The sequence below is a fragment of the Gallinula chloropus genome, assembly GCF_964237585.1.
Source record: "Gallinula chloropus genome assembly, chromosome: 2".
In the NCBI taxonomy this organism is placed as follows: domain Eukaryota; kingdom Metazoa; phylum Chordata; class Aves; order Gruiformes; family Rallidae; genus Gallinula; species Gallinula chloropus.
In genome coordinates, this window is record NC_140086.1 from 50,545,811 (window position 1) to 50,570,788 (window position 24,978).

The following is a 24,978-nucleotide window of genomic DNA, read 5'->3' on the forward strand; positions in this document are numbered from 1 at the left end:
GGTTTTAAAAGCAACAGCCAAGCACAGCAATAGAGGGCATAATCATTTTACATGTAATTATCATGGACTTGAGAAACACCTTATTTTTACCAAACACACTTCTAGTATAACTAGAACTGGTATAACTTATAAAAGACACGTTTTCTTTTCAATGGACCCACAGCAGTGGCATAATTGCATCTGCTTGGTTTTTAGTAAAGAGGATATTTTATTTAAATATAGCTATTTAAGGAGGAAAAAAAGAGTTTAATTTAGAGTGATGTGCACATGCTATTTCTGCTGACAAACCATGACATGATTTCTGCTGCAATTAAATGGTATGCTGAACAAGCTGGTATGCCTAAAGCAGAGGGAGTTTTCATTTACTTAATACTTTTGCCAGAGTGAAATGTCCACTCTGGTCACAGTTAGAAACCTGCTTACACAATCTGTTTACGCAGTTCTGCATTAAATGCAGTTTGTTTTAGGAGTGCATTTCAGATCTGCAAATCCTGAGCTGTAAATATGCAAGTGTTTTAGTCCAGCAGGTTTATAGTCAACAGCATGGACGGGACTACGATTAGCAGGCAGCAATCTGACCTCTTTTCCACTGATATGGGGCATCACGGGTTGGTTGGGAGCCGGCTGTCGCACAGGGATCCTTCTGTATTCTCCCCCATGCCTGAAGTATGCTGCCTCTGAACCAAGGACACAGGAGAATCGTTCCAGTGGCAAATGCTGATAGACCAAGCAGCTTACACACAAAAAAAAAACCCCAAACAAAACACAGGATTATTATTGTTTTCAAGTGCAGCATGACAATAATAAAATAAACCAAGGCACTGGTTTATCCTGTAGCATATATACTGACTGCTCTGTTGAAGCATGTCCTGAATAGGTGCAAGGCTCTGTAACTTGTATCTGCAAGACGGATGCTTCGTAGTAATCTCTTGGTAACAGCACCATGTAATCCTGGGAACAGAGAGCACAACAAATGCAAGCCCATGCAGAAAATGGCAAAAGGAAGATCTCTAGACTTTCACAAGGTAGAGCAATGAACAAAACCAACCACATGAATAATTTTTACAGAGGATATCTGCAAGATACGTGGAATTTTTGTTGTTGTTACATGAGTGAGTAACATCAGGATGTGCCTTCCTAACTGTAGTTATACCTCCATAGAGATGGGATGAGAGCAGCTGTCTTGTGAGCAGGGAAACTACTGCTCCTCTCCCATTGTGTGTTGTACAAGACGGTGCCAGTAAAGGACCCTCCCCATGGCTTGGTAATGCAGCTGGCTGGGCGCAGTTCTCATGCACACACCTCAACCATGCATGACTCTGCAAGGGAGAGTCACAGACCCCAGGTGACCTTATAAAAATATTCCACATAATCTACTAAGCTGCACTTCAAAAGCTGGTATATTTTTACTCTGTCTTCCCTACTTAAATTAACTTATTATTGTTCGTTTATAAAAACTGTTATTGTGAGAACATGCTGGGCTGGGGTCATTAATAAATTCCTTTTCAAAGTTATTAGTAAAAAACCCAAGCACAATAAGTACTGTCACTGTCAGCAAGAAATATGTTTGCAAGCTCTTGAGTAACATTTGATGTGGTATTCCACAAATTTAACAGTGCCCCAGGCTAAATACACTGGCTACTTGTTAACCCTATACAACATACATATGAATTGCAGTATGTTTTTCAGAAATGATGACCTCAAACAATTTGTCTTTTCAAGCAATTTCTCAGAACTGCTGTCAGAATTTTTTTCAGTTTTGCAGTGAGTGACAGCAATGATGGGAGGATAAAACATTTAGAAAATGACTTGCCAGTCATGCAGCATATCCTGGGATACTTTTCTGAAGAATCTTTGTCATGAAACTAAAGCCTCAATTACCTGTGGTTGAGCCAAGCTTTAGATATGTCATCTGATATGTAAGAATTATGAACTTCTGAGAGTATTTATGCTCAACCAATTGTGCTGTATGTTAGTATTACTTTATTCTTTGAAGGTACAGATTTTGGATAGAATGCAAGTCTGGAAGCACAAGAAAAATTCGGGTAGGTGAAAGAGGAGGAAAGAAATAATTAATTTTTCAGATTGATATCCTGCTGCTGTACTCTTTTTAGTAGTGCCAAATTTCAATTGCTTACACAGCTCTTCCCGGCAAGTAACTCCAGAGCATTATTATCATGACAGCCCTCAAGCACTTGCTTTCCTCAATTGTTTTCTTACCAAGAGGACTTCCTCTGCCATTATGCTGACAGTCCATGTGCCTGGAGCCAGTGAGAAGGGCTCCGCGGAGCTTTTTCCTGGGATTGTGACAAAAGCTGGCTCCTTGCTGGGTGGGAAGACAAACTCTTTGCTTTGAGCAGCCCCTGCCAGCAAATAATAATAATTAAAAAAATTAAAAAACAAAACAAAACAAAAGACTGTGTAAAATGTCTCTATTGGCTCAGTACACTGGACCAATGATTTCATCCATTAAACCTGGCCTACCCGGAGCTGATCAATGTTTTTCTGTCAGTATCTATTAACAGCACGTTGGAACACACACAGTAATCTACAGAGCGATACAGTGGGTGTTGTCTCCGTTCTCATTAGCCTTCAGAAATCAGATCAGAAAGAGCAGAGCTCCACCCCCATAACAGCTTGTTTTGCAATATTCCAAAATCCTCACTGCTTCACTTTCCCTTTCCACTATTTTCCATTCAGCCTTTCTCTGCACAGACTGATGGCATGTTCAGCTGACACAAGGCCTGTTCTCATGCAGCTTTCAGCCAAATATTTCAGACACCAGATCTAAAGTGCATCTAAACTAAATTGTTGTTACAGGTAGCCACTGAAGGTAACTTCTGGGCAGAGGTGATGTTCAACAGAAATGTAGCTACAGTCTGCTTTATCAAAAAGAACTCGTGAGGATCGATTGTTATGAATATTAAAGGTTTCCTCTTTAAAATCCCTGGACACAGATAAAAGCTGGTTCCCTGCCTCCCAGGCAATATGAGCCAGACATGACCATGAACTGCTGCCACTCTGCTGAGTGATATCTGAGAAGTCTTCAGTTTTGCCTCCCCTGAATTACTGACAGGATCTATGACTAAACTCCATTAGCTCCCATCAGCACGCTGAGGTCAGGCACAATAAGAGATAACTCTGCTTATAGGCTTGGTATCCATTCAAAGGATAGGGAGCGCTTATCTTTTATCAGGGCCCAAGAGGCACCACATGTTGTTGAGGGCTGTAATCAGAGCTAACGTGGTGGATCAGATTAATCATTAAGGAAATGCTATTCATGGAATGAAGGCAGAAGCCACCTTTAAACTGAAATATTGAAGGCAACTAAGCAAAAATAAGTGCTGCTATCCCTTCTTTAAAAGCTTCATAAAACACACAGTTAAGAGCTTCCACGTGCAGAGCTGAAAGTACTGAGTGTTGCAACCATTTGAGAAAACAAATGTGAACAACTGCTGTAAGCAGGGCCCTCATGCAAACACAGCCACATCAACTGCATGGCAACACACGTTAGGAGAAGCACAAAAGCTCTGACACTGTTAGAAGTAAGTGACCCGTTTTAAGCGACAGTAGGAACTTGACTTAGGTGCACCTCAAAAAGCCTCCTCTGATCTAACATTTATCTCATCTGTTGCACCACTGAGTTGCACCTACCTGTTTCAGGCTGAGATTGACAAGCAGATATGTGGCCAGATAACGTTTCACCTCCGGGGTTAATATACCTCAGGATAATGCGAAAAAAGTCTGACTTTTCCACATTCAAAGTTATCCTCACTTCATTCTGAAAAATGGAAGTTAATAAACAAAAACAGCCGTAAAGTGCTGAACAGAGGAACAGTTAGAAGCCATGCAAGCACCATACTAAAGTTCTACAAGAAAAAACACACATGCAGACAAGTATATACTGGAACGACAATGTTGGTGTATGACAGAGGAAGACAGGCAAGCCTGGTGAGAAAATTAATTCACTTACAAGTATAATTAGTGCCAAAATGTTTTCTCTCAGCAACTGAGATCTTCCCTTTAGAGCTTTTTGAGCCCAGGCTGACATAGCGGAGGACTAGGTGGAAGAGCTTAGGGGAAGCCACAGTGATAGGCACAACCACCTCTGGCTGGGAAAAATAAAAAGAAAGGGAGAAAGAAGGAAAGGAAAGTATATTATTTGTTACTAGCACCCAGAGAAAGAAAAACCACTTGGCAAAGACAAACTCTGTAAGAGAAAAGAGAGACTTGGGCAGAAAACAAAAGAATAGAATAAAACCTCCTGTGAAATAAAACTCTTGTTGAGTAATAGCTTATCTAGAAAGACACGGAACAGCTGAACTAACACGTGTGGTGATATTGCACCTTGACACATGGACAATATTCCACTGTTATTCTCCCCTCCTCAGCCATAAAGAAAGTATACAGTATCAAGGCCTGACCATATTCCTGACTTCCCAGGGAGCAGGCCAGAATCATTGATCCTGCTCTGAAATCACACACAATGCTCCACAGCATGGAGATGTCTCAGACCATCTCTGAAACTTCTGCTCCTCCCCCAGGACACTCAGTACCTTAGAGATGCGGTACCCCGCATGACTCTGCCCTGGGGCTAAACTGATGCCTCTGGAGTCACACAGTTCTTGAGTCCACAGGAGACTGCCCTCACACAGCCCCCTTCATTTCGTTTGAAAGGCAAAAGGATCAGCAGAGACATGTTCTAAGGTCAGTGGTAGATCAGTTAAAAACAGGATTGGTGCAACCTCAAAGGTTTGGCTTCCTGCTTTCCATCCTAAATACTAAAGCTCCCCTCATAATCCAAGTTCATCTGTCACAATCCTCTTGCTGTCCCTTTCCAAGATGTTTGTGATACCACTGTGGTCCATGCTTCTTGAGAATGGAGCACAAAGCCTCATTTTCTCCTACTCCTAAAATCTACAGTAACTGCAAGATTGTCAGGTCCCATATGCTGCTTCAATGGTATATTCCTCAATTCTGTCATCATGATCCCAGAGATCTCTACCTTCTTAATAGAAATGCAAAGCAGAAAGCAAAGATAGACACACAACAGATGGCAGGGCTGAGAGATCTACAAACTAAAATCAGGTGATGGTAGAAGGGCAGTGGACCACAGTGGAAAATACAGACAAGTAGAGGAAGGTTTTACAAGTGTTCTTTGAAATGGAGAAGGATGTCTGCTGAAGGATATTACACATATGACAGCAACTGGGGGAACACTTGAAAACTAGATACTGATGAAAAAGAAAAGGCAAAGGAAATAAAGAAAAATGCTTCAGGAGACTTATCAAGATGGTTTCTAAACGTTTCTAGACAATCTAGAAGATATAGTGAAGGCAGATAAAGAGGAAATGGGTGAGGAACAAAGAAGGAAGCGATGTTGGTCCCTGGCTTCAAGCAAAGACAGAGTGAGGAGAAATTATTCTTTGAGTTCTGTCACAAGTTTAAGCAACTCTGGCCAGTGCTACAAAATCTGAGCCCAACTGTCAGCTTCTCTGTCTATAATGAGACATCCAGCATGACAGGACACCAATGATCTCCATCCCACACAGCTTATTTATTTCACCTCAAACACTTTGCATTGTATTGAAATAGTTTCTTTTCACAAAAAGTTGGCACATTAGCCTTCTGTGTGGTAGATATGGTAACACTATTTGTCTTCTACAAAATAAATGTCAAGAGGATTATTTCAGTGTCCTGTAAGACACAGAAATGTTATGTCAAAATCAGGAAAGTTCCTTGAACTGAAAAATGTGAGACTATCCCAGTTTTGCAAGAATCTAACTAAGGAGGTCCTGGAGTGGCAATTACTTGCAGGAGTGAAATGCTTTTTCCAGGTAAACAAAATAATGCATATTTTAGCAAGATTAGAGACTAAGTCCTTTCACTACCTCTTTCCAAAATGCCACTGAATACTGAAAAGCAGCAGAGTTAGAAAGCAGATTAAGAAATCAAAGCTACCGGAGAGATGCCTTCATTTGTGAATGTGACTTAGTTCTGAAGATCCAATAAATATGAGCTCTGGGAAACAAACAAACAAACAAAACAAACAAAATAAAGAGGAGAGAGTGAAAAATGAAAACCAGAAAGGAAATCACCATGACTGTGCAAAGGTTGTGTGCTTCGGTCTTAGTCTATGGGGATCCACTAGGCCTTGGACAACTTACAACTTGGAGGCTAGACACAACTGTACCAAAGCAGCACTTTTAAGAAGAGTAAGTATTTATTGCTCAAATCTACTGTGTTAAAATCCTGGTTTGCTTGCTTGCCAGTTCGGTCCAAAGTCAGACAGGTCCCTTCTCACACAATTAAATTAGGATGATTTTCTTCATTGTGACTTACTTCTTCCCTCTGCCGCTGCTTAGTTTATGTGCAGACTGTCAGGATACTAAAATAAATGTTGCCAAAATGCTCCTGTTCACAAGTTTCTTTTACTGAACCACACATTTTCCTGTTTGCTGTAATGTGAAAGCATCATCCCTAATAAAAGAAAATCTTACAGATGACTGCCACAGAATTGTGTAATTCAAATCATTTAGCCAAGCTGTTTCAATCTGTTTTTTCTGCTGTGCTTGGCATGGCAGGAATTTCTGCACTTTGTATTACAGACTTTGAAGCTATTTGTTCTTTTCTCTACATCAATTACAAAATGTGTAATCCTCACCAAAAAAACCTCCAAACAACTCAAAGAACATTTCTGAAGAACACATAATTGCAAAAGCAATAACAACACTCAACCAACACTCATTAGTCCAGTAACACAGAGCCAGTAGGTTTGGATTAGTGAGGCCCTGTCCTTTTTTATGGTTTCTCCACGACCTTGCACACACACAGCAGTACTACAGAGACAGACCTATCACACACCCATGTTTTCACCCCAAAGCCTTGAGTGAAATACCAGCTTACTTGTATAGAGGACATCTGGGCGTATCCTCTCCAACTGAAGCTAGGAAATTCCTGAGGATCATAGCCAAACCGAATTTCCCTTCCCTCGACAGTAACACCATCTTCAATCTCAAACTTCATGTGGTGCAGGTCTGGGAAAAAATAGTTTTCTTCAGGCCTTTCAAAGAGAAAAAACAAACAATGAAAAACCAACAACAAATTACTGAGTAGCTATACAGTTTACGTCTGATAGCATAAAGCAGTGGAAGGGAGGTGACCTGGTGATGACTGAGGAATCCTGATAGCAGCTAAGACATTCAAGACAGCTGATAAAATGGATGTAATATGAATTCTCTTTCCAGAAGCTTTTACAACTGTACATCTTCCTATATAACTCTTTATAGATACATAGATACATATGCGAGACTATTGCACAACAGGTGTTGGTTATTTAAGGGAACAAGCTAAAAAATCCTATTATATTAACAGAAGAAATCTGCCCAGCAAAATACCAATAACTAACAAAATTTACCACCTTACTTATCCACAAATCCAGAATCTCACATGGAAGGATAGTAAGGGACAGTTTCAAAAGAATTATTCTAAAGCATGAGCTATCGGAAGCTACAGCCAGACTCACTCCTGACAAGTCGTCCCCACGATGTGAGCCCTGCACTGGCAGCCACCCAGGGGCTCAGTACACGCAGGGCTGATGGATCCTCCAACATCACACTGACAACCTGCCAGGCAAAGAGCAGAAGGCAAATATCCCATTAAATAAAAAAGTGGTAGAAGTTATCAGAAAACACACTTGCTTTCTGCTAATTAAGCACCATTATTGAATAATTTCCTCCTTAACAAGCCCTTCAGATTCCCTCAAACTTTTTCAAACACATGTTGACACACATGTATAAACTGTAATTCTTTCATGCCTTTTCCATGTTTGTGGTTGTTTTCTTTTTTTCTCCCCGGAAAATGACAAAAGCCACATTTAAAAAAAACAACCCACAAGTAATAAGTCATGCCACATTACTAAATACAGGTCTGCAGTTTTACAGAACATAGTTTTTTGATCATAAGCCAGAATTTCTACAGCAATATCACAGTGAACAATTAGGGAAAAAAAAATCAAACCCTAACCCTAACTTAGAAAATTTGTGAAATGTTCATTTTTCAGAGTCTGATGCCCCAATATTTAATTTCTCTTACAGAAATTGCACACAACAAGAACATACGTGTTCATATAATTTTTAATCAATACTGGACAACAATATTGCATGAGTTACCACGAGACAGGACTTGTGGCATAAACCAAAGGACACCTCTGGTAATTAAGTCTAATGTATGGTACTAAAGAAGGAACAAGTGTGTCCAGGCTAAAAATTTCAAACTGAATTGAAAGGTTGACCATTCCTAAACATGTATTTACATAGAAAACCTTCCTGTTTTCTAAGCCATGTTAAGCACCTGTAGTGTCCCTGAAATCAAGGATAATTAAAGTATTTGACACCTTTGTGAAACCAGATCCCTTTCACTAGCTCCTGGGTTTGCACATTAGGCATGAAAGCTTTGTTTGATCCAGTAGCCATGACTCTTTGCACATGTTGAATGATTATCAGAAGTACTCCAGTGCTTTACAAATCTCTTGCATCAACCCTGGACAGGTGCAGTGCACACTGAAGTGGGTGAAAATGCTTTCAGTAATTTTAACAAGCCTAAATCTACAGTGGGGGGAGACAAAGAAGGAAAGCAACTGTTGAATTAGCCTCACATCATTGAAAACTTGGAGTAGGCAACTACCACTCTTGCAGGTAACACCTGCAGGAAGATCAACCATTGCTGGCTCCACAACTCGCAAGGAGTGACAGGAGGTATGACTCTCACTTATTTTATAAGATGTATCTTCTTTGATAAGATAACAACTTCAGCAGTGCCTGGTGAAATCTCACTGCAGGCTTTGACAGACAAGTCTCAGTGGTAAATGAGGCACCAGGAAAGGTGAGGTGAATGACAATGAACTCAAAGAGAAACATCTTTCCTCACAGGACCAAGCCACAGAAAGGCTGTGGTAACATCTGCCTTGTTCTTCCTCTCTTTGGAAGGAAGTTACACAGGTTACAAGCAATTGCAAACAGCAGTGTAAAATGCCATGCACATGACTGAGTCAACAAATGTATCCACGTTTTAAAAATGAAATTTAGGGAATTCTAAAGACTTTTGTGCCAAGTGTAAATGGGTGAGTAGAGATGTCCTGTATTCATTTTACCTTGGCAGCCAAAGTAATTTTTGTTTTCCAGAGCATAATAACCAGCTTCACAAGTGTCACAGGAATCTCCACACACATTAGACTTGCAGTAACAATGCCCATTTTCCTGTGAGGAAAACAATTCATTAAAAACATTTCAGCACTTTTTTCAGAACTTTAATCTTTCAATACTTTGAGTTCCCTTTAATTCTACAGAAGAAATCATTCTAATCTCAACAAAAAAATACTATCTGGACATAACTTCTGTCATTTATCATCTTCAATGAACAGACTAGAAAATACATGAACTCAAGATGATTAAATTTTTTCAGAACTTCTGTATAAAACTGCTTCTTTGCTGTATAAACCCAGCCAAAAGCAATTACGTGCAAAAGCAATAATCAGTACTAAGATTTCTTCCTTACTAAATGTTACAGCAATTTATATTTAGGAAAATCAATTGAATGAATGTCTTTCTCCTAAGTTCCTTTTACCTGATTACATTCCCCGACTCCACTTAGTGTTCCAGTCACATCGCACTGGCATGCTGCACACATGGAAAAAAAAAAGACAATCTGCATTTTGTCTTTCCAAGATATTTGTAGGAATAAAAGTCCACCACCCTGAATCTTCAATTTTGAGTCACAATCCCACAAATGGATTTTACTCTGGAAGGTTCAGAATAGCATTGGCATAAGATGAGAAGAAAAAGTGAGGGAGAAAAAATGAGGCTTTATGTACGTGTGCATACTGGTGTGTTTTAAAGTGTTCTAACTAGTATTTAAGAAAAACAGTACTGGGTTTGGTTTTACAATCATTTTCCTTCTTAGAAACATTTAGAAAATTGATGCAAACCAATGCCTTCCAGCCTGACTGGCACCTTCTATTCTGCAGTGCTCCCTTTAGAGAAGTGCAACTCTCCGTATGAAATATAAATGAAGGACATTGCGGGAAGAAGCTACACTGACCCGGAGGTTTGGTGAAACTCAGTATTGACTCTGTGACTGAAGGCAGTGGAGATGAATTACATGAAAAGTACAGTAATTAATTTTTGAGGAGATGTTTAGACTGTATCGTATTTAGAGATTTGGAGTCAAAGATGTAATAATATCAGTATCGGCTCTAAGGCTACTAGAACTTTTTCACAGTGAGGGTGACAGAGCCCTGGGACAGGCTGCCCAGGGGTGTTGTGGAGTCTCCATCTCTGGAGATATTCAAGACCCGTCTGGACACTTACATGTGCAACCTGTCCTAGGGAACCTGTTTTGGTAGGGGGGTTGAATCTGATGATCTCTTGAGGTCCCTTCCAACCCCTACAATTCTGTGATTCTGTGATTTGGTTTTATAATTAGGTAACATGAAAAACAGACTTTTTATATGACTTGTGAAAGGCACTGAGCACCAAAGATGGTGGCAGCAAATAAAGATGACTTTCAGAAGAATGTAACACATTCTGTAAGCCAGAGAAATACATCATGGAGTTGTACCTGTACATCCCTCAGGGTTTTCCTTGGCCAGGTTCCAGTACAACGGTTTGCATTTACTACAGGTGGGACCTTCAACATGCTGAAGACATTGACAATAGCCCTAATGACAGAAAGGAGTTAATATGGGTTGGTCTGTTTCATAAAAACCATGCTGCTTTTTAGTATTACGAAAAACCAATTATTATCAACAGGTCAGACAGTTTACTGACTTTTACAGATGCATGGAAACTGAGGCTCATTCAGACTTCTTAAATCTTTCTGTCTCAGACCATCACCACAGGATTGTTCCACTCAGTGTACTTTTTCCATATCTAATTTTTTTTTTACATGTCCCAGTGGATGCATTTTTCCATTCTTTTATAGCCTTATTAGAACTGCTCTAAAGTATTATCTGTTTAATTGAAAAAAACCCTTTCCTTCAAAATAATAATTAATTTTCATATTTTCTCCTTCCTTTATTGGTGGAAGGCACACATAGCTGTATACATGAGCCTACGTAGATTACTCTTTCATCGGTCAAACTTACCATCTAGGTCTTTGCTACATACTTAGCAATGATTGTAACCTCTGGTAATACCCTACTTCTGATAGCCATCACCATATTAGTAACAAAAATATGTGGAATAGCAAGTTACAAAGACGTAGTAAATTTTTCAAGAATACTGTGATGCTGAAATGGCCTTTTGCAACCCAGTACCAGAAGATCTTTGAGACATGCATCGGCTTATGTGCATATCTGCTTGTGTATACTAGTGTTCTAGCACACCAGGAAGACATAACACATTTTCCAATGGCATCCTGGGGTGTATTAGAAGGGGTGTGGTTAGTAGGTCAAGAGAGGTCCTTCTCCCTCTCTACTCTGCCCTGGTGAGACCACACCTGGAATATTGCATCCAGTCCTGGGCCCCTCACTTCAAGAAGGACATAGAACTCCTTGAGAGTCCAGCACAGAGCCACCAAGATGATTCAGGGAGTGGAACACTTTCCTTATGAGGAAAGGCTGAGGGAGCTGGGCCTCGTTAGCCTGGAGGAGACCGAGGGATGACCTTATTAATGTTTATAAACATGTGAAGGGCAAGAGCCAGGAGGACAGAGCCAGGCTTTTCTCAGTGATGGCCAGCAATAGGACCAGGGGCAGTGAGTGCAAGCTGGAGCATGGGAGGTTCCATGTGAACTTAAAAAAAAACATTTTCACTGTGAGGGTGATGGAGCACTGGAACAGGCTGGTCAGAGAGGCTGTGACGTCTCCTTCTCTGGAGACATTCAAAACCCACCTGGATGCGTTTCTGTGCGATTTAATCCAGGTGATCCTGCTCTAACAGGGGAGTTGATCCTTCGAGGTCCCTTCCAACTCCTAACATTCACAGAATCACAGAATGGCATGGGTTGGAAGGGGCCCCAAGGATCATAGAGCTCCAACCCCCTGCCACAGGCAGGGCCACCAACCTCTAGGCCTGCATCTACACAAGGTTGCCCAGGGCCCCATCCAACCTGGCCCTGAACACCTCCAGGGATGGGGCGTCCACCAACTCTCTGGGCAGCCTGTTCCAACACCTCACCACTCTCTCTGTAAAGGACTTCCCCCTAATATCTAATCTAAATCTTCCCTCCTTTAGCTTTAATCCATTCTCCCTTGTCCTGCCATTATATCTACCCTTTTAAAAATCCCCTCCTGTTTGTATGCTCCCTTCAGGTACTGGAAGGCTGCAATGAGGTCCCCCCACAGCCTTCTCTTCTCCAGGCTGAACAAGCCCAGCTCCCTCAGCCTCTCCTTGTAGGGGATGTGCTTCAGCCCTCTAATCATCCTTGTGGCCCTCCTCTGAACCCTCTCCAACAGTTCCACATCCTTCTTGTATAGGGGGCCCCAGATCTGGACACAGTACTCCAGATGGGGCCTCACGAGGGCAGAGTAGAGAGGGACAATCACCTCCCTGTCCCTGCTGGCCACCCCTCTTCTGATGGAGCCCAGGATACCATTGGCCTTGCGAGCTGCAAGAGCACACTGCTGGCTCATGTTAAGTTTCTCGTCCACCATGACAGCCAGGTCCTTCTCAGCAGGGCTACTCTCAAGGAGCTCTTCTCCCAGACTGTAAATATGTCTGGGATTCTTCCAGCCCAAGTGCAACACCTTACACTTTGCAGTGTTGAACCTCATTAAGCTCACCCTGGCCCACCTTTCCAGCCTGTCAAGATCCCTCTGGATGGCTTCCTTTCCTTCTATTGTGTCAACCATACCACTCAGCTTGGTATCATCTGTAAACTTGCTGAGGGTGCACTCAATTCCATCATAGATGTCATTGATAAAGATGTTGAAGAGCACCAGTCCCAAGACAGATGCCTGGGGGACACCGATTGTCACCGGCCTCCACCTGGACATAGACCCATTGACCACCACCCTTTGGCTACGGTCTGTTAACCAGTTTCTTATCCACTGGATGGTCCACCCATCAAATCCACATCTCTCCAATTTAGAGATAAGGATGTAGTGGGGGACTGTGTCAAAGGCCTTGCACAAGTCCAGGTAGATGACATCGGTTGCCTTCCCTTTATCTGCCAATGCTGTCACTCCATCATAGAAGGTCACCAGATTGGTAAGGCACGACCTTCCCTTGGTGAAGCCGTCTCAAGTCACACGCTCATCCCTCATGTGCTCCAACATGTCATCTAGGAGGATCTGTTCCATGATCTTCCCAGGCACAGAGATGAGGCTCACCAGCCTGTAATTCCCTGGGTCTTCCTTGCTCCCCTTCTTATAAATGGGAATGACATGACTCTTTTTCCAGTCCCTGGGGACCTTGCCTGACAGCCATGACTTTTCAAATATGGTGGACAGCAGCTTGGCAACCACATCAGCCAGCTCCCTTCAGGACCCTGGGATGCAGGTCATCTGGCCCCATAGACTTGTAGACATCAAAAATATGGAACATTTCACAAATTTGCATGTCATCCTTATTCAGGGGCCATGCTAATCCTCTCTGCATTGTTCCAATACACAGGGGGCACCCGGATTTGAACCGGGGACCTCTTGATCTGCAGTCAAATGCTCTACCACTGAGCTATACCCCCACCTGTTCTGTTATTCTATATGTAAAAGATTTAAGTTAAACCAAACCCTCAACAGCTAATTGCACTGGGATGATCAAAGAACAAACCACAAAGTTTATTCTCACTTTTGCTGTGCAAATAAGCTTATGCAATTCTTTCACAGACTTAAGAGCAGGTTTTAGGACTTGAGCAATGAAGTGAATGTGCTCAGCAAAGGCACATGAATTATTAACACCCATCGTTAGTTGCAGTGGTAGAATACTTACAGAATGAGAGCCAATGCTACCTGAAGGGTCACATTCACTGTTGACACCTTTATGAAATTAAAGAAGAAAGACATTGAAAGATCTGTTGAAAACAGAGCTGTGGAACACAACAGTGCAGAAGTACAATGTAGCAGGTGTGAGTGTGAAAAGACTTTTTAATATGCTCACCTTGGAGTGACTCAAATACTTTAAACCTCAGGACTAGCTGAAGCCTTTAATAATGGTTTTCCAAAGGTGTATTTAGCCTGGTTTAGACTACTCAATTTGGTATGTAAAGTAGTCACATCGAAAAATATAGCTCTAACCTACAGAACCAAGGAACGTTTTCTTAAAGTTCCTGTGTCATCACCTAAAGCCCACTTTACACATACAGCTCACTTCACACAATAATATACAGAATGATGAATAAAGTCACGTAGTATGTGGTCCTGCTGTGTCCCTCCCTCCCCATGCTCCAGTGGGTTTCTATAAAACTTTCCATATAGCAGACTGCCCTGGAGAATGCTGCAATAAAAATGGGGGCTAAGCAAGTCAAAATGGAGGATTTTCCCTCAAAAGCATTACCTCCACAGTAGGGGAATCTGTCGGCTGCAGAAAGGCATCTGTCGCACCGTTGTCCTGTGATGCCTGTTTGACACTCACACTGCCCCACCATTGGCTCACACATGCCATGCTTGGAACCATCAGGAGAGCACTGACAGGCTACGTAACAGCAAACACAGACAGTGGTTGGGAGGGTTCACCCTGCAGACACTGAGCAATGACTTTCCAAAACTTTAGTAGTGTAAAGGTCTGAGTACTGTTTGTCTAGAGTGTTCTTCATTTTTATTTGCAATAAATATCTGACACAGTCCTCCCATAACTGATAGGGTCCTCACCCCTGGTTGGAACCTCTGAGTTTGAGGTGATCTGTACCATTTCAGCATGGTTTTCTTCCTCTGTTCTTGACATAAACAGGTAGGATTATATGGAACCATAGTAAATCTCTTCCTCAAATTTTTGACCTGTCCTAAGAGCAGGCTTAGTTTGGGCTTTCTGCCATCTTGATCTTCTTACAGTTACAGAATGCACTGAGCAAATTCTGCAATTAGACCTGCACTTAAAAATATGATAGTGAAATACAGAATACCAAATTGCATGCCCATCACACCTTTAGGTTCGAGGGCAGGGTAGGCCAGAAGCAATCTTTGAAATACACCATGCAACCAGTCTTGTCATTTCACATTCCTACGCGAGGTGTCAGTTGTACGATGATTTTACACACACAGGGCGAATATGAGTAATGCCACAAAACCCTCACAATGCTGCTACAGCCCAGGGGACTAATCTTTGTTCAGATAAAGGCTAAGGGCAAAATGGTTGATGACATTTATTTTGGTAAAGTAGTAGCCAGTCATTTAAAGAGAACAAACCTGCCAGATTACTGTTTGCTGTGGTTGTGGTGATTAGTAATAGTAGAATTCAGAAGATATGTTCTTCCTTTAGCACTAATAATCTTCTGATTTCTAGGAAAGAGCAGTCCTGCTCATGATGATCAAGTAACTTGTTGATTTTAATGACACAGCCTGCAGGTTTCCCTCCGATTGACATGAAAAACTGGTACATACATTCTGGGGCTGATCAACTGATCCACACGGGCAGGAAAAATTGTTGATGCGGAGTATTTGCAGAGTCAGGCTCCTCTAGACTTGGATTTATGGTGCAGTGTTGGCACGTGTCAAGAGCACAAACTAACAGTCTTACTCTAAAGTTTACAGGATGGTGTATCAAATAAAGGAAGTGAAAACCAGTTGAAACACATGTTCTGAAAGCTGAGTGAGCCAAGCCTCATAAAGATAAATGCCCATTGCACACCCTAAGCTTTAGATTTCATATTTTACAAGAGAGATGCAAACATTGCCAGGCTCACATTAACCCAGCTAGCACATGAATAGTGACAATGTGCCAGGGAGGACTATCAGGGCTTGTGCCGGCCAGGAAGCCTGGACACTGCCTGGATCTTCGCTGTTTTTGTTGCTAGCTTTGAATGGAACACAACCATCATAGTTACATAGGTAGTTTTAGATGGAAATATATTTGAGAAATTGTTATTTCTTCTGAACTGCAGAAATAAGAAAGGAAGGAGGAAAGGCTTTCACTCACGCAAGCAGCTGGGATAGCTGTAGTAACCTGGAGCGCACCGGTCACATCTAAGTCCAGCGTAGTTACTATGGCACAGACACTGACCTCTGGGACCACATGTATTCTCCACTGAGCCAGCAACATCACAGTTACATTCTGTACAAAGGGAAAAAAACCCACAAAAATATTCTGGCAGGTAAGTGTCTAACCCAGCAGCTATTTAAATCAGAATTTGCCAAAAATGTTACATTTGAACATAAAGCAATCATGAGGAAACCAGGCAAACGATAATTTTACCACCAAAAATAAATACCCTGAATTAGATACTTATACTGTAGTTGCCTTCTCAACCCATTGATAATCAGGTTCTTTCTTCAATCAGTTTAGAGATTGTTTGATGCCTTGCAAAACACACGTGTTAGGGACAGAAATCCATCTTACAGTGGAAAGAACATCACATGACATAAGCATTTAACATCTTTTAAAAAAAACTTCTAAAAGCCAGCATCCACAAGGCTCAGTTAGGTCTAACAGCTAAGAAGCAGCTTATTAGTAATGATGCAGAAGGTAAGAACTGCTCATACCTTAATTCTACAAACTGGCAAGCAGTGCAATGCAGCAATCTGCACATATTGCACATCAGACTATTACCAAAAGCTGCTGTCAGACTGTAACAATAAAGTTCTCCTGGAGTCACAACTATTACGCTCTAACACAGCTAAGATGTGCTGTTTTACTGAACGGATGCTGGACTGTGTCACACTTTATAAGTAGACAAAGGGGAGCCCACGTGGGAATCTCAGCCGCCCCAGGTACAAGCCCAAGTGTCGCAGTTAATCACTTGGGTTTTATGAGTGGCAGAAATGGCTGACTGACAGAAATATAAAACAAACACTGTGTCTCTGTTCCATGCTCATGTCATGTTCCTGGTTTCCCCTTTTGGTTCCTCTTTCTGCTGCAGCCAAGGACATCTGACTTTGCTATGTTTACTTCACAGCTGCCTGGAAAGACGCAGGGCTTGCTAGGAAGTTAGTATAAGAGAAAGACAAATACTGAAACTTCCAAAAACATCACCTACACGACAGTCCACCCCCAGCTGAACATTATATTGTATTCTCTCCTCATTTAATAACCCTGATTTGTTTAAAGGCTTTATTTTGATATCACTCCTATTGAATAAAGCTTCTATTGAGTTCAACAAGAAACCAGACAGATCAGTTCTAGCTGGTGCAGCCAAAAGCTATAGATCTACCCCCTTTCTGTAGGCAACAGCTCCAAACAGGAGCAGCAGGCTGAGCTGCTCACTTTCCACCACAGTTTGCAGCACGCAGCAGTAGTTTAAGTTTAAACCCATGGCAGCTTATTTTAACAGAACAAGCCGTTAACTGCAGCAGTTTTGAGTAATCCCACCAACTGCGATTTCAGATATTTATAGCTGTCTTTCACAATTTGTTCTTGCATGCTCTTTTAAGCTTTTATGTCTCAGTGTTAAAAATTCGAACATATCCAATATGGGTTTGATTTGCTTTAAGATTGCTACCTGATTCAGTTCTAAGAAAAAAAAAAAAAAAAGAGTTTTCTAAACCACTGAACACTGTGTCCCAACGCAGAATCCTGATTTTATGTTTTTCATTAAAAAATGTTAATCTGCTCCAGACCATAAAACACAGTCATGTAGTACTTCTTTATTCCACCCATTGTGTTTGGTAAAACAACATGAGATACCTTTGCAAGGGCATAAATGATCCTGCTCACTATTTATAGGACATAAACAAGTATATAAGCCTGTAAGGAAGAGGGCTGCTATAGCCAACAATCAAAAATAATGAGAGAGGAGAAAGTAAGTCATGGTGCTCTATATAAATCTTCCTAAGCTGTACAAGAAAGTCCATATCAGAACTCAGCAATTTCCTGTATTCTTTCTCACTGTAAAATTTACTACGGATTAAGGGCCTCTCTCTCACCACTCAAAGGCAGATGAAACCTAGGGGCCAGATTGGACTTGATGGATTCCTCATACACACACAAAAGCATTATGATATTCAAGGCTACACTTGATCAGCGCTGATCAGTTTTCCTCTCTGGTTAAAGGCAGTCTAGTCCTTGGTGGCAGGTACACTGGTGAAGCCCTATGGAGGTAATTCATGTTTCACTACATGAACTTGACTCTTCGGCTGTCATATGATCTTAAAGTGAGTGAGAAATCACTGGGAAGGGCAGAGTGGGAGCTTCTTATTTTCAGATTTACAGAACACACATTTGACAAGGTACCAAACAAAGACCCTCTGCTACAGTGGGCTGTTTTCACATGGAGATCTGCAGCACTGTGAAAACAGTATTCAAATCCTTAGGTTATTAGTAAGACTGCTGTGCTGTCCGAGCCCATATCACTGGCTGACCATGCGAAAAAAAACATGTGAGAAAACAGACTATGTAATTCTTCCCTACTATGGAAACATGCCTGGAATTAGTGCTTAGAGAATGAGAACACAAGGATTTTACTGTACAGAACAAGAGTCCTTTGCCCATTTACGGCTGCAAACATGACTTCAGCCACTGAGAAAATGATACCTGGCAAGCACTCCGGGCTGCCTTTTCAGGGGCCTGTTTGATATTGTACGTGTGATCAGCAGCCTTACCTTGACAGGTAGGGAAAGAGTGGTGGCCAGGCTGACAGCTGTCACACTGAAGTCCAGCTACCCCCCAGCGACAGAGACACTTCCCAAGAAAATCGCAGACTTCAGGCTGGGTACCCGCCAAGTTACATTCGCACACTGCAAATCATGAAAGACATTTCAGAGGCAGCCTCTTTGTGAAAGGAGAAGAATAAAGAAGGGAGGGGAAGAGGAAAGAGAAAGAGGGGAGGGCAAGGGGAAAGAGAAAGAGGGGAGGGGAAGGGAAAAGAGAAAGAAGGGAGGGGAAGGGGAAAGAGAAAGAAGGGAGGAGAAGGGGAAAGGGAAAGAAGGGAGGAGAAGGGAAAGAAGGGAGGAGAAGGGAAAGAAGGGAGGAGAAGGGAAAGAAGGGAGGAGAAGGGAAAGAAGGGAGGAGAAGGGAAAGGGGAAAGAAACTCCTTAATGCTCAACAGGACCAAAATCTTCCCTTCAGATTGATTTTGATTTGTAAAAACTTTCATTGATTGCCCACATCAGTAATAATTCTGCATTGAGGAAAGCACTATTGGAAGAGCAAAAGAATCTGGCTCAAAGTAACTACTGGCTTCAGTATAACTGTTGTGGCACTAAACTCAGCCTGTGCCCACTCGGAGTCCAATTTATTGAAGCCAAGTGGCATGCCAACTATGGAAAGTAGTTCCTTCCTTTTTTTAAGACTAGAATGAAACAATTTATGGTTTTGATTTACAATCTCAGGTGAGGGGATTAATAAGATGCCTAAAAAGGCAGTGGAGAGATGGTTAATAAGGTTTAAAAACTAGTTTTCTGCTCTTGATTACAAAGGGCAGCTTGTTGCATCAACGTGACCTTGCAAACTCATAAACACTAATTTTCTTTTTTTTTTAAACAAGGATATGTTCCCAAAGGTATTCTAAATTTCATCAGTGTTACTAAATCCAACCCCAAATTGGAGTCTGACAGCTGCGTCACAGGGTAGACAGTACTCAAGGAAATAGGGGCATTTTTCGATAGCAATCTCCCCTCATCGCATTTTCCTTCCTCTGACTTCCCTGAGTTTCAGGAGAGCCCCTTATGAATACATCCTCATGGCAAAAGAACTTCATCATGCAGGATAAAACTGGGGTCTGTGTTTTGCATACGCTTGCCGAAAGGGAACGTTTGGCTTACCCTGGCAGAAGGGGTAATGGAAATACCCAGCTGCACAGGTATCACAGGAATAACCCCCAAATCCAGTTCGACATCTGCACTGCCCGGTGTTTCCATCGCAGTCACTGCCCAGCACTCCTGCGCCGTGGCACTGGCACTCTGAAGAGCACATTTGTAAAGAAAACATTTGCAGTGTTATGATTAACTTAGAGCTCCTATTTCACTTGGAAGTCAAATGCTGGCATTTACACCATAGCCCGAGTTCCAAGAGTCAAAGAAACTATGGCACTTACGCAGACACTGGGGGCCAAAATACCCTGGTTTGCAGCCACCTTCTAGTTACAACAGGAAAGGAAAAGAAAGAAAGGAACAAAGTTAGTGCATAGAAATCATGCAGCTCCTCAAAGTTTTTTCAGAGAACAACAGAGCAGTGGGTAGTAATTATTTTGAACTGACAAAACTATTTGTATGATGTTTACGCACACTTATCTTTTTAAAAATAAAAACTTAATCATGCATGGTCTGGCAGCATCCAGAACAAATTTATGACTTCTACAAACACAGAAGCCACCACTTAGAGGCAGTTGCCTTTCTTATGCCTTCAGATGCAGATGCTACTTCATAAAAATGTAAATAGCTCAAGATCTGCTTTCTCCTGTTTATAATTCTTCATGTTATCTTTGGAGTTTTCTTTCTTCTTTTAAAAAGATGTGGGAGAAGAGGATATGCAACAGAGCATACCCAGAGGCCTACCAGGGAAATTCTTTTGGATGTTGTACGGAACAGAAGTAGTACAGGAGACTGAGGCTTCGTGATGGCAACTGCAGAAAACTACTGGGACTTGTAAATACATATATGGATTTGTACTGCCTGCTTACACCTGACTGTCTGCTACATTCACAGAAGAACACACCTTTTAATTTGCAAACATCAACTCCAGTTCCATTAAAACTAATAGAAATAAAGGGGAAGAATGTTGATTTTAGGATATGGCAAAGGTTGCAAGTTTTTTTTAAAGTTATTAATCCTGAAGTGCATTACAAGTACATATTTGATTGAGCACTAGCCGTGATGTCCCAGTTCTGCAGGATAATAATAAATGCTGAAAAGGCCACTGAGGAAATCATTGCATGGATTTCAGGCAGGTTTGCAGTGGGCACAGTAAGAAATATGTAGCTCTCTCAGAAATCAAAGTTCTTCACTGCCAAGGGCAATATACAATTTCCTCAGTGCTAAAGAACTGTCCAGAAGCAGAGGCCATTGAGCCTTAAGAGATTTACACCCCAAAGCGGCTGACAAGTTGTACATGTCAGAAAGTCTTGATGGATCTGCTCATAAGAGCACCAAACAAGATGGTCAGCCTCTTCTGCAGATCTCTGCTGGAGGGTGGGCAAACTTATTTGGATCCGTATCTCTTTGTAGCCTACTAAACTGTTTGATGTGGACATGACAACATGATGAACTTCTGGCAGGAAAAATGGCTCTCTCAAGGATAAATACCAACAATGGCAAAAATTGCTACATAAATCTCCACAAAAGGACAGGCACCACTCACACAGCAAAAAATAACAACATGGGGAAAAACAGGGAAATGGAGGAAGAAAAAACAACACCAGGAACTTGCCGATTATGTCACCAGCCACAGCATCTCTTGGATTTGGAGTAGTGAAAGCATATTCAGGAATACCTTTAAAAACAAACAAACAAAAAAGCCAACCCAATGAAGTAGATTTGAAACAAACACTTATTTCATTTAAAATCATGACAAAGCCTTAAGTAACCTCCTGTCAATACAGAAAGTGTGATATTCACATCACACCAATAACCAACTTCAGCTTAGTATTCTTTTTTTACTTGTAATCTCTAATTTCCTTCTTGAAAGAAGATACCATTTGCACACCTTTCCTTCATGAAAGGCCAGATACCATTTAGAAATGCTACTGGATTGCTTCCCTGCTCCCTTCCTCTTGGTACAGAAAGCTTTATCATGCCAGACAGTGTCATGAGAGCTATCGAGGGAGCTCTGTATTTATTTCGTGTTTCCTGCTTCCAGCTGAACGTCCATCTCCTGCTATGTGGAATTATCTTTCACTACCCAAACTGCCAGAACTCATGACACGTACATTCAGTCTTAGGAGCTTTCTATTCAAGAGTGCTCCAGATGAGGAATGAGAAAGTCTTCCTAGCAAATGTCCCTCCATTAAGATGGGATCCCAAGTTGATGTGTTACAAAGGTCAGTGGGATTTACATCAAGGTCTACTTGAGCCAAGCTTTCTTAAAAATCTGGATTACAAACAAGAGGATAAATAAAATATGATGATCTAGATTGCACTATACAGAGAGGATTTCTTTTGTCACAGCCATAGAATTCAAACAGCATTCCATTTTTTATGTTGTTTTTTCTTTCGTTTTATACTGATTTCCCTCTTACATTTTTATCATGGTACCCCTGTTTCTGTCAGACCTCAAATCTTGGTCCAGAACAACACCTCTTTATTGGCAGTCAGAAACACACTTCTTCTGAGGGCACAAAACCTCCTACTGATGCATTTTGATAACCCGAACATGGAGTCACAAAGCTTTTGTGCAGCAAACACAACTCTGATGTTACTTTATTTCCTGTTATTTTTATATACAAATTGTTTATGGGGAAAGCATTTAATCTGCTAAACTCCCAACACTTAATTTTAATGTCTGTATTTTAAAATATAAATCTATTTTTCAATTAATCAATAGTACTAGATAGCACCTGTTGCTGTTTCCAACAAGCAGAAGCTCTCAGGGTTTGTGTCTCATCATATACATTTATTTTCTGTGGCTCTACAAACACCTTTCCTTCAAGCATTTTTTTAAAAATCTGAAACAAACTGGAAGCCTTCCTTTGACCATGTATCCACACTTACCCACGGTCCAGGAAAAATAAGAGAGCATGTCTGAGAGCCTTATGCTCTGCCAGAAGAGCCACTCTAACATTACACATGTGCTATTTTAGAATTTTTCTTTACTTCTATTTATTTTAGAATCCTCCAAAATCCCAAAAGCTTTTTTTATCAGGCATGCAAGTTCCAAACCCAAGGAGGTGCCAAGGAGAAAACATAGACACCTTCTCTCCTCTCTCTCACTACAATCATGTTCCACCTCTTAGTCCAAGTGGTCTTTATACCTAAAGTCCCTGAGACATGTTTAAACAATTTGCCCAGGGCTTTAGGACTGGAGTTCATGACTTACTGAGAGACAGGCTGTAGCCTCAATGATGATGTCTTAAATGAACTCAGAATTGTGAGAATGCAGCACGATCTATTTGACTGTTTTTTTCTATTTTACAAAAACACCATTTTGTAAAATAAAACAGATTCTCTGCAGTATTGTGACAACTGATTTTTCAGAATGTGTAAACATGTGAAGCTGGAACACCAAATGTTTTAGCAAAGTCAAATGTAATGAAAGATGTTAATTATTTAACGCACATTTAAAATACCAGAACAGAGACATTTTTATTTGTATACTTACGGACACAGAAGGGGTAACCATAGAATCCATCAGCGCAGCGTTCACAGTTTTCTCCTTGGAAATTCTCCTTACAGAAGCAGCGGCCAGACCCTTCCTCACAGCCCTCTGCATGCTCCGAGACACAACTGCAGGCTACGTAAATATTGGCAATTAGGCACTCTTTGCAAAATAAATAATTTGCCTTTTTTAGCAGCACACAGTGGTATTAAAATAGTAAACTTGCTGATGTGAATGCCTTGTAATTTTAAAGGATTAACATTACCATGCTATTACATATTATCCAAGTACTTTATACCACCAATCAATCTTTGTGATATCCCTTAGAAGTAGAATTATAGAATCATAGATACTCCTGGCTCCACACAGGGCCAGCCAATTCAGAGTGTGGGACTGAGTGCATCATCTAAATGCTTCTTGAACAACCTATGTTATTTTCTTAGAGTGTTTAGTATTTTTAATTCAGAAAGATGCATGTTCCACATCACTGCAGCAACTATCTTTTCTGTGGTGTCTGCTGATGTCTCCATGGTCAAAGCTAATGCTCCACCCAGCTTCCCTTGCACACCATGTGTAATGTTACAGCAGGCTGCCGTGGTTTTCCTGACTTCCCATGTATTTCAATAACAAAGAATCATAGAATTTTTAAGGTTGGTAAGGACCTCTAAGGTCATCAAGTCCAACCATCAATCGAACATCACCATGTAAATTAAACCATGTCCCAGAGTGCCACATCTATGTTTTTTAAACACCTCCAGGAATGGTATTTCCTGTCCCTGGGCAGCCTGTTCCAATGCCTGGCAACTCTTTCACAGAATAAATTTTTCCTAATATCCAATCTAAACCTCCCCTGATGCAACCTGAGGCAATTTCCTCTCATCCTATTACTATTTAATTGGGAGAAAAGAACGACACCCACTTGGTTCAACCTCCTTTCAGGTAGTCATAGACACTGATAAGGTCTCCCCTCAGCCTCTTCTTCTCCAGGCTAAACAACCCCAGTTCCTTCAGCCACTCCAAACCCTTTACCAGCTCCATTGCCCCTCTCTGGACTCATTCCAAACACAACAAACCATAGCTTCTTCCCTCCTGTCACATGGCTCCTTCAGCCTGTTGGTAATTTAACTCACTTCTTAACTATACTCAGTTCTTGTATTTTAAATGTTGTATTAGTAATTATCCTATCACATTATTTATTAATTAGGTTCAGCACTGTGTAAAATAGCAGTAGCAATTCTATATGAGCTATAGAATAAAATTTTCAAGTGACTAAAGCCAAAGGATACCTCAAACATACATCAGAGAGCTAAAAGAGGTGAGATCATGAGGGGAGAACATAAAAGTGTCTTCTTAGAGGTCATGCCAGCTCACTATGGGATGTGTAGCAACACCCCAGGCTTACACGACCCTATCTCCTTGGCAGCCTTTTCTGGCTTACTTCCTCCTATTGTCCTACAGTTGGCTCATAGGACATAGGTCTAAAAAGGGTCTAAAGCAACACAGAAAGCTATTTGCAGTTGTTCTCCAGCATCTTTTGGCCACGCTTTCATTTTTCCTCCCCAAAAGATGCATTCCATGCCTTCATCATAGCAAAACAAAAACACCCAAGCCACCACCATGAGAAGATGCTTAACAGAGGAGG

General features: G+C 41.3%; 1 protein-coding gene across 1 annotated transcript in view; it reads right to left on the minus strand.

Moving 5' to 3' along the window:
* LAMA3 (laminin subunit alpha 3) overlaps positions 1 to 24,978 on the minus strand; it is a gene marked incomplete at its 5' end in the record, with an annotated part of 119,417 nt that overhangs the window by 60,707 nt on the left and 33,732 nt on the right. Inside the window, 17 exons of the mRNA XM_084260250.1 lie at positions 580 to 733; positions 851 to 951; positions 2,221 to 2,363; positions 3,974 to 4,112; positions 6,907 to 7,063; positions 7,526 to 7,625; positions 9,152 to 9,257; positions 9,625 to 9,677; positions 10,618 to 10,717; positions 13,929 to 13,975; positions 14,493 to 14,630; positions 16,071 to 16,205; positions 18,689 to 18,823; positions 19,850 to 19,987; positions 20,122 to 20,163; positions 21,453 to 21,515; positions 23,340 to 23,471. Of these exons, the coding sequence (XP_084116376.1) occupies positions 580 to 733; positions 851 to 951; positions 2,221 to 2,363; positions 3,974 to 4,112; positions 6,907 to 7,063; positions 7,526 to 7,625; positions 9,152 to 9,257; positions 9,625 to 9,677; positions 10,618 to 10,717; positions 13,929 to 13,975; positions 14,493 to 14,630; positions 16,071 to 16,205; positions 18,689 to 18,823; positions 19,850 to 19,987; positions 20,122 to 20,163; positions 21,453 to 21,515; positions 23,340 to 23,471 (1,883 nt within the window). The remainder of the gene's footprint in view (positions 1 to 579; positions 734 to 850; positions 952 to 2,220; positions 2,364 to 3,973; positions 4,113 to 6,906; positions 7,064 to 7,525; positions 7,626 to 9,151; positions 9,258 to 9,624; positions 9,678 to 10,617; positions 10,718 to 13,928; positions 13,976 to 14,492; positions 14,631 to 16,070; positions 16,206 to 18,688; positions 18,824 to 19,849; positions 19,988 to 20,121; positions 20,164 to 21,452; positions 21,516 to 23,339; positions 23,472 to 24,978) is intronic.